Here is a 12,968-nt window from a genome sequence, read left to right on the forward strand (position 1 = left end):
AAATATAGGTAACAAAGTGATGCTATGTTTCATTACTCAGTAGAGCCTAACACTTGAATCAGTTATACTAAGAACTATTAAGAATCCTACTATGTGTAAATGGACTTTCTTTTTTTCAAGAAATAAACAATATGTAACTTGATACACTAATATACTAAGGCGGAACGCGTTCAAAGGTTGCTCTAGAGTGCCCTCGTGGGCTGCAATCCAGAAGAACTAGAAGTTCGAAAGGACCGGTTCCTTCTTTTTAGCTTTGGGGAGTGTCCAACAAACCTAAACTACAAATTTCTGTACCTGATGGAGCCTCCCAATGTGAAGTTTTATTCTTCATCTCAGCAAATTCCCTAATACATTGATCTAATTTCATTCCATCAATCCTTCTTCTAGCTGCAGCAAGCTTTTTCCCCGCCACTCTGTCGAAAACTCTCTCCCACCCGCTCTCCCATTCAGCGTGAGCATCACATAGCTCGAGAGAGTTATTGGCCCAATCCGTCCAACTCCATCCTTTATCTAGTCTATTCATGGCAACCTCAACGCATGACCCGGTGCACGCCGGCGTGCACGGCCGGCATTTGGCCCCACTAAGGGGGCCTCGACTGGAAAGTGCTGCAACCGGTACGCCATAATGGGATGGAGGAAATTCGTACTGACGATCAGTTACTACACAAAAGGGAAGGCGCATAGTTAGGTAAGGGACTTGTTGAGTTGTAAGTTGGGCTTTGAATGCGCTTTCTGAGTTGAGCTGAATACGCCCTGCTAAATCAAGCTGGGGTATCATGGAGAGCCTCGAAAGAGCAATCACCGATGTGTTGTAGTCACCAACGCCAAAACGATCGTTCAGGCCTCCGTAGGAGGAACCCGGAGGGACGAGATAACGCCCGGGGATGAAGTTTTCGGGGCCTAGTGGTGAAGACCAGTAGCCATCAACTCGAGTTCGGACTATCCAGTCGTATGTGAAGTTGTTCTGCTTTTGATGGTCTTGGATCATTGTCAAACAACCTTCTACCAAATTGAAATATTGCAGCAACCCCTGAAATTGGCAACATGTTGGATTCAAATAACTGGTTGTTTACATCAAACCAACTTAATACATGTTACTACTTAGTGCGGACAACAATATGAGAGATATGACTCACTAAAAGATCTTAGTCGGGAGCGCTTTCCGCCTTAGTAGGCTACCGCATTACACCTAATACAAGTACGCAAAAGATCTTAGTAGGAAACGCTTTCTGCCTTAGTAGGCGACCTACATTACAAATCCTGATTAATCAGAATCCTAATACAAGTATGCAAAAGATCTTAGTAGGGAGCGCTTTCCGCCTTAATAGGTGACCCGCATTACAAATTCTGATTAATCAGAATCCTAATACAAGTACGGAAAAAATCTTAGTAGAAAACGCTTTTCGCCTTAATAGGCTACCTGCGTTAAGAATCCTAATTAATCAGAATTCTAATACAAGTACCGAACATTTGAATGAGGACATTTGACATCATCAATATCACCTAATCCTAACAAAATATTTTAGGTGAAAGTGTTATTTTTACCTAATCTAGACCCACCACCTATTGTATATTTAATTTGCCAAAGACCATTTGGACTTTGGTTTTGTACTTCTATTGGTTGCCAAATTTACACCAAACCAAATTTTACAAGCAAATACTTCATGCTTCTCCCTAAGGGTAGCAACATTAATATTATTTTACAAGTTATACTTAAGCATTTATCTTCAACTTAACTCTAGAATCTTTTCTCATCTTTATAGTGAAATCATACAAAAATATTTCCAACCTAACTTTTAGTATGAAAAAAGAAACTTCAATCCAAAAAGCTACTTTAATAATTTAATATAATTATTAATGTTTTAATTTCACATAATTAAACATTAGATACATTGATTCTCAACTAACCCCAAAAACCTCCCTTTGAAAAGTCATCTTTGTTTCAAACTTATAAACACTTTTCAACTTTCCCCTTCATAATATAAAATAATTTTCTCTATTAAAATTTAAATAAATAAATAAAAATCACCTAGCTTTTTCGTACTCAACCTCTAAAATATTCACCAAAATCATCAACCTAACGATCATCCCATTACAAAAAAAAAAATTCAAAAATATCATACTCTTAAGTTGATGATCTATCTGAAATGACTTTCGAAAGTATGACCTATGATATATGACGTTGATTACAAATTCACGTGAAATCAATTAAAAGAGCAGTTTTCGCTTCGATAGACCATAATTACCTAAAAAAATTTGTCTACTACCAACTAATGATATGATAGCCGCCAGCTAAAACCACCACTCAACTTCCATTAAAAAGCTTTGTTTTAGAATTGCGTTAGAAGCAACGAAAAAGCCACCATTATCTCTTTGTTTACATCCTAACAAACAAATACTCTTTTTCTAATTCAAAATTTTGTTAATTATTTTTCAGAAAATTAAAAAAAATCGAAAGGAGAAAAATACCTGTATTCCATTAGGTGAGTTTTGAGCTGTAAGAACTCGAACTTGTGACTCAGTTTCCGGTATATATTGTGGCCGGAAAATCCTAACGCCGGCGATTCTCCGAACAGATTTCAACAATGAAAGCTTATAAGCTTTAGAATCCAATGGACTATGAAGAAACAGATCAGAATTCGGATAAACATTCAAAATTTTCTGTATAATTGAAGGCCCAGTAAGTTCAAACCTACGGGCCCCACCTACTAAACACACAGCTATTCTCGATCGATCCAGCTCCTCCTTCCTCCGTTTCTTCTCCGATTCATCTGCAAATCTCGCCGGAAAATCATATCCATCTCCGGGAACGTAACTGATAGTTGATTTTGAATTTGAGAAAGGATTGAACACTACAACAGTACTTCCTCCACCAACAACAGAAGAGTAAAACACATAAACAATAAACAAAATTGATGGTAATATCAACAATAACTTGTTCAAATTTAGATCTGAAATCCATTTACTACACCGATGAAGAAATTTTGAAGGATTTCTCAAAATATTCGTCATATTTCGAGTTTCATTCATCTTCAACTAGAAATTTCTTCACAGAAAATTGAATTTAACAATGAACTTTTCAACAACTATTCATTGAAAGGAGAAATTTCCTTTGCTTTTTCCATATTGTTGAATCATGAAGTAAACGTTGAATGCTTCTAAATAAAAATGTGAATATGATAAAGATGATGATGATAATAATGAATTATGGTAAATAAAACTAATATTTATAAAAAAAAAATTGGATTTTTTTTTGTGTAGGATATTTTGTGAGAAGTTAAATTTAAATATAAATTCTATTCCACAAACCAATTAGGAAAATATAAATATAGTAAATATCTATCTATGTATTTTTAATTAGTTAATGAAAATATTGTATAACTTGTTGATAAGGCATTTTTATCGGAAGAGTTGTAGTAGGATGAATAAGAAATTTTTATCGTTTAGATAAGAGCGCGGAACTCTTTGAATTTCACTATAAATTTTTTTTTCTCCCTATTTTTCTCTATTGAAAATAGCTAGAACTAGAAAATGTATTATAATATAAATTAGAACAAACAAATCTTAACTCCGGATATAAATTAAATAAATATCAAATAACAAATCTTAAGCAAGTTAGAATTTCTACTTCGACTTTGAATATCTATTACAACAATCAAAACTCTATTTTTTTTGTTTCCCATCAGACGTCCACAATGAAGCCTGACTAAGTTTGAATTCACGCTAGAAAATCTCACATTAATAGATATGGAGAAGTTGAAACTCGAAAGCTCTTTATTAATTCTAATACGAAGTATCAAAGGACGAATGAAAAAATGACTTTTTATTTTAAAATACAACCATTGTAATAGAAGTTCAAAATATTGATAAGTTACCTAAATTCAAATATTAAAAATCTTTGAATTTTGTCTTGCGGATTTTTTTTTTGTCAACATCGGATTAATTGGGGAAGTATTTTAAGGAGATAATCCAAAATAACTTTTTACAAGAGTATTTTTTTCCACATGTTATCTTGATATATAATATGATCGTATAAAAAAGAGTATACACTTTTAACATCTACCAAAAGACCTTTTAATATCAAAAAATAATTATTTTTAATTCAAATCAATAAAAAAAAATTATTCGTTTGGTATGTGGAATTAAATAAACAAAATAAACATTATGATTGTGATTAATTATCTGATTTTTTATAAATAAAAATAAAATAATAAATAGCGAAATGAAATATAATTTTTTAAAATTAACTAATAGACATAACCAAAAACTCGAAATTAAAATAATTATATATTTTTTTGAAATTAGTAGTTATTATTTCACCAACCAAATAATCAATTAATGTCTCATCAATGAACAATAAACTAGAAATATTTCAATCTAGTGATATCATAGTCTATTGTTCACTTTGAATTTTTCTTCAATATAAACTATAGAATTAAAAAAAAAATCAATTTAGCAAATATTCCTAGATAATCACGGCAATAACAATAATAACATATCAGTATAATTTCATTAATGAATATAAAAATGTTGATATTTACAGATCTTATCTTTATCATATATGAAGTTATCTTCAATAAGCTCGATCACTTGGACAACAATAATAACAATATATACAATGAAACTCTACCAAGTGGAGTCTGATGAGGATACAATGTTTTTTCAAAAATCTTCTACTTAAGTATATAATAATTCACGAATAAAATAAATATTTTCTTAAAGAATGTTTAATTGCACTAATTACAATTAGTTTTTACGTGAATATAGGTGAGAATGTAGGTCTGAAAACATGAAACCACGTGAACAACTAATTATTTTACAGTAATCTAATATTAGTATATAGTTTCTAATTTTATAAAAAAATATGACGACGACAGTGGTCCTCACCTACGACTTATAATTAATTAATTAATTAATTTTCCAAGGTAATTAAGTATGCACTAATTTAATTAATCATATAATGTAGGACTACAACAATTAATTATTTGACCAAAAAATTATAAAATAATAAATATGGTATAGGATATTGCCACGTCTACCTTATTATTATAATTATAATTAATTAATTACGCACTATTTCCCTAATGGGGATGCCAATTGTTCGACGTTTCAATTATGGACACTAAATTATTGAAGAGCTTGCATTAAATCAAGTATTAGTGTATTATTATTTACGCATATGTATCGAATTAGTCGAGCTTTCACGTGAATATTAGATATTAAATAGAGTTTTTCTAAAAAAAGGAACCATTTACGCATTATAAAAAAATTAATTTTCTTTTATTTTAAAAAATTTCTAATAACAGCAAAAAGTTTTGTCACACGGATAAATTCAAAAAAAATTCAGTATTTTATTTACACTAAGCATTTTTTAGTGAGATGATTTGATGAAAAGTCGATGAGAAAAGAATCATATTTTATAAAATAAATCTTTCATTAATCACAATAGAAAAAATCTCTATTTCTAATAGATACGATTTTCATACAATCTTTCCTGATTTAATTAATTTGAATTTGCATCGCACAAAACTCAATTAAAGGAGAGCGTTTCCCACCATAATATTTAACTATTTTTTATATTTAAAAGTTCAATTCGAAACTCATTAACGATGAACTCGATTTCCCTTTAGGGGGTTCTTTTCCACAAAAATTAAAGTAAGATATCTTGGTTGTAATATATACTAAGAAATTGAGTATATTAAACAAATATTGATTATATTGTCGGTGAATAAACATTAAAACTCTCTCTAAAACAATATTACGATTTTTCTGATAAAATATGTATTTAAATAGAATTATCAACGTGAATAAAATATCCAAAAAAAGGAAAGTGTAAAACAAAAGTTGTAAATTGTATCCAAAAAAAAGTTATGATTTGATGTTACACTATTACCTTTACAAAAATGCTAATTACTTTAATGTTAGTTCAAATCACATGATTACCAAAAATAATAAATAGCTGAAATCACATATATGCTTGAGATTAAAAAAATTAAAAAATTAATCATTATTTTTTCCAACATGAAGATATTAATATACATCAAACTCATGATTATTTAAAAGAGGATACTTAATTAGTCATCATTTTCCCAACAAAAGGATGTTTATATACTATAAATTGTATTTATATAAATGCTTCTTAATCTTTGAAGATTAATATCTAGATTTCAAATTAGGATGTTTGAAAAAATGAATTTAATTAAAAATTATAGGAAGAACCATTTAAAATTGTTTGAGCGTGTATTTCTTTTGATTTGAATATATAAACTTAAAACTTAATTCACAGGAGGATTTAATTGAATACGATAATTTTATACAAAAATGTTATGAAGTGTTTATCTGAAACAAAATACATTATCAAAAAATGAAAGCGTGATGAAAATTGATTTCTATGTCATTGTCTTAGTCTTACTTACCATAACTTACGATATGTGATTTAAAACATATAAAACATATTTAGTAATCTTACTGAGTAGAGGGAGAATCAATATATAAAGGTTGAGAGTTATTATTTACGTACACCATCAAATAATCAATCTAACACATAAAATTTATTCTTCACTAAATATAATTATGCATTTATTAATTAATTATGCTACACATAAATTAAAAAATCCAACATTTTCTGACTTTGACATAATGACCACATAACACCAATATTTAATGACATATTCATTAGATGTACAATAAACACTTCTATTATGTCCATCGTACATATCATAATATAATAGTTTAATTTATTAATGTGAATTATGACGATTATACATAATTTGTGCTATATAATTTTCCATATACTACAACATCAACAACCTATCAACCAGGCTCATAAGCTATTAGACATTTAATATTATAGTCCACAAAATATTTCATTAAGATTTATTCGATAATATTTTCTTCTTGAATAGTATATATTAGTGTTATATATTCTTTAAAAAAATATTTAAAATAAATGTCTCGAAATGTATCAATAGTAAGTTAAACGGTTTCAATGATAAGAATTTAAAGTCAGCTAAGTTAAATTTAGTTTATATTTTAGATTCACTGTTTTTTTCAAAATTCTGAATAGTTAATTTGATCAATCTTATGAGTTTGAAGTAGTTGGTGGTTAAATATTTAAAGCTAAAATCAACAAGTATAAGAGGAAGAAAGCAACAAATAATGTGTTTATGAATAAATTTAAGAAAGGTATATTTTATTTAATAAAGGAAAGGATATTATAAGAAAGACAATCTTAAACGCAACATTCAAATAGAAAATGATTAATTCATTATCCAAAGAAATCTATAGATTATAGGTTTTATTATGTAAATCATAGTTTGAGAAATACTGAAATTGATAATGCAACATTTTTTGAGAATGGTAAAGTCTGTGAGGGCGTTGAATGAAAAAGTGTCAAATTTTTTACTTGGGAGATCCGAAAGGACCTATAGAACATATTAAACATACAAAACAAATGCAAATACCACAATGCTGAAAGAATGAAATAAACTAAAAGATTACAACTGAATTTCGATTTTGGATGCCCATGTCAACACCATTGACGGAGAATGGAGTGGTATTCTCCTTATATGGACTTGGTAATTCTTCGCTCATAAGCTAATCTGGAGTGAAAATGAAAAATATCAACTATGCAGAAATGATTAAAAATTGCATTCATTTGGGAATGTAGATGGCAAAACATAGAAAACAAAAGAAAAAAATAACAAAATTGATATAACCTTCAAAATACAAAAAATCTATGTATAAATAATAGCAAACATAACACAACAATTAATTAGAATTTCAATATTTGTCTAGATTTATTTTTTGAACCAAATTTTACTATCCTAGATTGATATATATATACTGTTGCAACTCAATTACCAATTCCTACACCCATATACATATATGGATTCATATCCCCGAATCTTAAAAATTAAATCATGGAGGATCTAACCTCTAGATCCGCATCTATATCGAACACCCTCACCCGAGCACATTAGTATATTATAACTAACTTTGACACCCGCTTCTCAAAGACATTGTTGACATTAGACCTGCAATCTTGACACCCCGACCTTTTCATCTCCCCAAAGGGCAACTGGGTGTTGTATCAAACTGTTCCTCATTCCAATAGGATTTAAAATAAAAGTATCGACTCATTTTAAAATCCTATTGAATTTGGAACAGTTTGATGCAACGCCCACTTGCCCTGCTGGGAGATGAAAAGGTCGGGAGGTTGCAGGTACTTATGTCAACAATGTCTTTGAGAAGTAGGTTAAAATCCCGGGCTGCCCACTATCCTATCTAAATTCTAATTCTATCTAGAAAAGTCTATAGAGAATAGCAGAAGAAAAATATAATTGGAGAACCCTTCTGCTAGCCCAAGATCGGAAGATTCAACTAAAAAAGAGGAAGCTAGAAGGGAGAAAGAGTATTTTGGATAAAAAAAAACTTTGTTATAGAAGAAGACTAGTTGATTTGGGTTGTTTACAAATGACTATGACAACTCCTATTTATACTAGAGTAGAGATGCTTCTAGAAACTATTCTAGATAGATCTACAAGAAAATCTAGAGTTTTCTATAATTCACAATAAATATCTATTTCTCTAGAACAGATTCTAGATTTTTCCTAAGTATAAATATCAAAGATATTTACTCTACATAATTCTAGAAAGTTCTACTAAGTATCTAAGCTATTTTTGTACCTCCAATATTCATCTTTATTTTTTACAAAGTCCGTATTTTTCCAATTAATTTCATTCAAAATGGGAACATATCCACATACACCTTGATTGACACGAGTAATATAAGTCATGTTATGTTGTTGAATACCATTTGTTGAGAACTCGTGTGTTTGAGAGTCATAATGATTAAACTGACCAAGATTTTACCTGCAATTTTAGAGAGAGAGAGGCAAAAGCAATAGCCTATGGGTCGCTTCTGTAACTGGATAACTAGGATTGAAAATACATTGGATGGTTTGGTGTTTTGATGATCCATATCTTATTGACGATAACTTTTGTATTTATTATATATTGCATTCACCTTGGTTGACACGAGTATATCTAAGTTATGTTATACGGTTGAATAACAAACCTTTTCTTTTCTATTTTTATTTATAGAAAGCTCGTGTGTTATTATATATTTCCTTAATTGCTGCTCCACCAGTAGAGATTGATGGTATTTGGAAGCTTTTGTTTACTTGAAAGGAAATAAGATTAATGAATTATATAAGAGTTAACCGATCAACCTTATAAGTAAAGTAGTTGGTAAATAATCTAAAAAAGCTTAATCAGAAAGTACAAAGAAGAAATTAAAGATATATTTTAGTAGAAATTAAAGAAATTAAAGCTTAAACCGCCTCTAATTTCTATAAATATCGCTGCTAATTTTTTTTTATTACATAGGAAATTGTGCCCCGAAAAACAAACAAACTAAATGAAACGGAGCTTGAAGAAAGTAAATTTGAACGACGTTCATAGCTTTTATATAAAAAGTCAAAGCTTCATACAGGTAAGCATATTCTACACATGAGTACAACAGTATAAACTATGTGCGCAAGTTCAAGTCACAGGCTACCAAAGCTGCAACCAATATGTTCTTGGGTGATAATGTCGAGTCGATTTTGCATCATAACCCTGTTGATATAAGGAGGAAAGCACAACAGGTACACACATGTTTGTGCATAAGGCAAGTGTTCACAAGACTCCGAGCTTCTAGAGATGCAAAGTCTGGTATCTAAACCGCGAAAACCCTCTAGAGGTAGATACCTTATTGAAGTCCAGAAGAAAAGAAGCGCGTTTTTCTTCTCAGCAGACATACCCTCAACTATCTGCACGCAAAAGAAAAAAAGAAAATAAATATGTGTTAGAATTAAAGAGCGGGTTAAAGTGTGAAGTTGTAAAAACTATGACGATTACCTTCCAAAACCAGGATATTTGAAGATCATTTTCTTCGTATCCATTGTAATCTGTATGTGCTTTCCAATCTTCGACAGAAATAGCAGTTCCACTCCCATCAAGCATTTTGTCAAGATCTTCAAGATATAAACTCCGAAAAAAGGAAGTTCCGATGCTTGAGGTAGTAACATCGGAAAAGCCTTGAGAAAAGTGAGATATTTGTGAAGCAATTGAGGTGACAAAACAATGTTGAAGAACGAGATTAACATACTCCTTTCTGTTCTTACTGTTCACAGCAACATCTTTCCCATTGGGCCGAAGCTCGATGGTTGTTCTGGACCCCATTTCTTCAACGTCATAAGCGAAGGTCAAGCTTAGTATATCTTGATCCACCGTCTCAGGATCCATCTCGAGTATCATCTTCCAGCTACTGTACAAGGAGGGATCTGCATCCCGAATATCCTCCAGTGAAATATCCTCTCCAGCCAATTGCAAGAAGAATACGCGGTCAAATACAACTCCAATTTGTATTTTATGCATTAACGCCAATGCAATCATTCTTCCGCAGAAGGTGAAATACTCGAGGTGCATATGATCCACCTTAGATGCTGCAACACAAATATATATTTATGACTAAAGCTACTACTTTTTTAAACAAAAATTTGTGCGTAAAGGCGATAAGTTTTTACCTGAATTTGGGAAAAACCTTCTCCGATCATTGGGACAAGCAACGAAGAGCGCTCTGTGAGGATTGAACATCTCTCGACATACCAAGAAGAACCACTCTCTCAACACTCCGGGCCCAACAGCTTCTTCCTGTTTGAATTGCAATAACAGATCGCCTCGCAGCAATGCAGGATCCTCATCTACAATATACTCGAAAGATTCATCCAACAACATGGACCTATCGATAATCATCCCATACGTCTCCTCCTTGTATCCATCTCTAGCTTCTTCAAGCATCATCATTGTGAAATGTCTCCGTACTTTGAAATTTGTTACCTCCTTGTGCTCAATGATCCACCGATAATCTTCAGAGCTCTTTGCAAACATCTCGATTAGATAGCACAATGAAACTTTTCGTTTACTCAACTTCTGCCAAAAGACCTCCGAGCTGTTAAAAAACTTAGAAATGTTGTTTAACTCTTTCAGTATAACAAGATACTGAGACAGCCACGGTACGTTAAGCCTCTGATCTTCCAATGTCCTTAAGCACCGCTCTATTTTATCTAGCAAATCATATAAAACGATATGTAACTCGGATAAAGTATGATGCAAGCTCTGTATATACTCTGTGTCATACTCTGCCTCATTGCTTTGACAGTCGAAAGGCTGTTGCATCAATGCCCTCACCAAGCGCATGTAGTCTAAAAAATCGCGCACTATGCTCATCAGTGATATCCCCACAAACTGAATTGGTATCATACTCAATTCCAACTCACGCGATAAATCAGCTACTACAACCTCGCGAACAAACATGAAAACGTCCGTCAGTGCTATCAATTCATCAGCAATATTCTCCTTGCACCTTCCAATCTCAACGCCCGCTACTATTTCCCTTGTACTACTCCGACAGAAGCTGTACAAGAGATCCTCAAGCCCAACTTCGCTTCTCAATTCCTTACAGAACGCTAATATTATTCGCGCACACTCATTATACCTCCTCACTTGCAAATCACTACTCATCAATGAGTTGATGAATCCACGAATGGATTCATCAGCAACGTGTCTCTTAGCATTATCTGGAGACACGTACATTTTCACCAAGTCTGCAGGAGCAGATGAGGAAATGAATAAATCTATATCGTTACATCCTCCTTTCTCACTAAACTGTCTCACTAACATCTCCATATCCTTCAAATCCGAATCACTGCAGACATGATCACTTCCCATAATCGTGGCGATTCTTGAAATCATCTCATTCGTGATTTTCCATGTATATGTGCTTCTTCGCATTTTACCAACCAAATGAATAGTTGTATCGTTCTCAACGTTGTAAAATGACAACGTCTCTCTTTCACAAGAGAGTTGTCTTCCGTTGTAGATTAGTCGTTGGTTATCTTTAGGGATACCAGTGAGCATTCGAATTTTACTTTTAGTTACTTCAACGGTGTCATTAGAATAACCTCGGAGAACTAAGGTTGTTTCTGTTTTTGATAAAGAACGAACAAAGAACTGAATCGGAGTTTGATCAGTTCTCTTTCGTTTTCTGGTGATACCGCGGTTGCTATCACTGTTAAACATATCGAAAAGAATGAAGTGAAAAGATCTAATGAAAATGGTGGTGTGGTTTAGTTTAAAACATAAGCAGTCTCTTTATAGGAAAAAATGGTATGAAAAGGTAATAAATCTATAGATAACAAATTGTGAATAAAGTCTTATTTCTTTGGATTTTTGTCAAAATTGTCAAATTGTTAGTTAATAGAATTTCCCTTAGAATTAATGGTCTTATTTTTTTTCTTCTTGTAAGTTGTTTTTGGGTAATTAAATTTAATGATGAGTTTATCTTAATGATAAATATTTATGACTTATTAAAGTGATTAAACTAGTTTGTTGAAAAAGAATGCAAATGCATAAACATTTATCATTAAATTTTGTTATTTTTTTATTTTATAATGAGATAAGTACATATTATATTACATGAAAATAAATGAATAATTTACTGTCAGAATTGTTAAAGCTTATTGTGTAAAGTGAATCAATTACTTCATAAATAGTGAACATAATGAGCAAGTTATTTTATTTTTATTTTTTTGTAGTCAAACATATATATATTTGTATGTTAAAAAATATATTTGATTGAGAACTTTTAATTGTCTATTGAAGATTAAAAGGAATAATAATAATATAGTATCTACTCAAAGAAAAACTTTGATATATTTGTTGCATTGTTAGTTCTTCGTATATTTCATATCACACTTGTCTCTTTACACTTAAAAGAGTTATATGATCAGGGGTGTATCTAAATGGAGTCACTGAGTTTACGTAAATCTAAATTTTTCTTTTTGAATAGTATATATTAGTGTTACAGATTTTTTTAAAAAAATACTTAAAAATAAATGTCTCGAAGTGTATCAATAGTAGAA

At 31.2% G+C, this 12,968-nt stretch overlaps 2 protein-coding genes across 2 annotated transcripts; both read right to left on the bottom strand.

Annotated features, from left to right (window-relative positions):
• Positions 1-9: 9 nt before the first annotated feature.
• Positions 10-3,346, bottom strand: LOC107005249. The gene is made up of 2 exons (XM_015203787.2): positions 2,470-3,346; positions 10-1,030 (listed from the first exon to the last, which is right to left on the bottom strand). The coding sequence occupies exons 1-2, from the start codon at positions 3,028-3,030 to the stop codon at positions 248-250; spliced, it is 1,344 nt and encodes a 447-aa protein (XP_015059273.1). The 5' UTR covers positions 3,031-3,346; the 3' UTR covers positions 10-247.
• Positions 3,347-9,551: 6,205 nt separating this feature from the next.
• Positions 9,552-12,126, bottom strand: LOC107006572 (E3 ubiquitin-protein ligase UPL5-like). Its single transcript, XM_015205091.1, has 3 exons — positions 10,572-12,126; positions 9,904-10,490; positions 9,552-9,815 (listed from the first exon to the last, which is right to left on the bottom strand). Exons 1-3 carry the CDS (start codon positions 12,124-12,126, stop codon positions 9,552-9,554), a joined length of 2,406 nt encoding a protein of 801 aa, XP_015060577.1.
• Positions 12,127-12,968: the final 842 nt, after the last annotated feature.

This window comes from Solanum pennellii, chromosome 12, assembly GCF_001406875.1.
Source record: "Solanum pennellii chromosome 12, SPENNV200".
Taxonomy (NCBI): Eukaryota; Viridiplantae; Streptophyta; class Magnoliopsida; order Solanales; family Solanaceae; genus Solanum; species Solanum pennellii.

Coding starts and splice junctions, on each gene's coding strand:
- LOC107005249 (XM_015203787.2), bottom strand. CDS start 3,030: ATGAATGAAACTCGAAATATGACGAATATTTTGAGAAATCCTTCAAAA. Junction 1,031..2,469: donor ACTCACCTAATGGAATACAG/GTATTTTTCTCC, acceptor TGCCAATTTCAG/GGGTTGCTGCAATATTTCAA.
- LOC107006572 (XM_015205091.1), bottom strand. CDS start 12,126: ATGTTTAACAGTGATAGCAACCGCGGTATCACCAGAAAACGAAAGAGA. Junction 10,491..10,571: donor AAGGTTTTTCCCAAATTCAG/GTAAAAACTTAT, acceptor TTTGTGTTGCAG/CATCTAAGGTGGATCATATG. Junction 9,816..9,903: donor AAATATCCTGGTTTTGGAAG/GTAATCGTCATA, acceptor TTTTGCGTGCAG/ATAGTTGAGGGTATGTCTGC.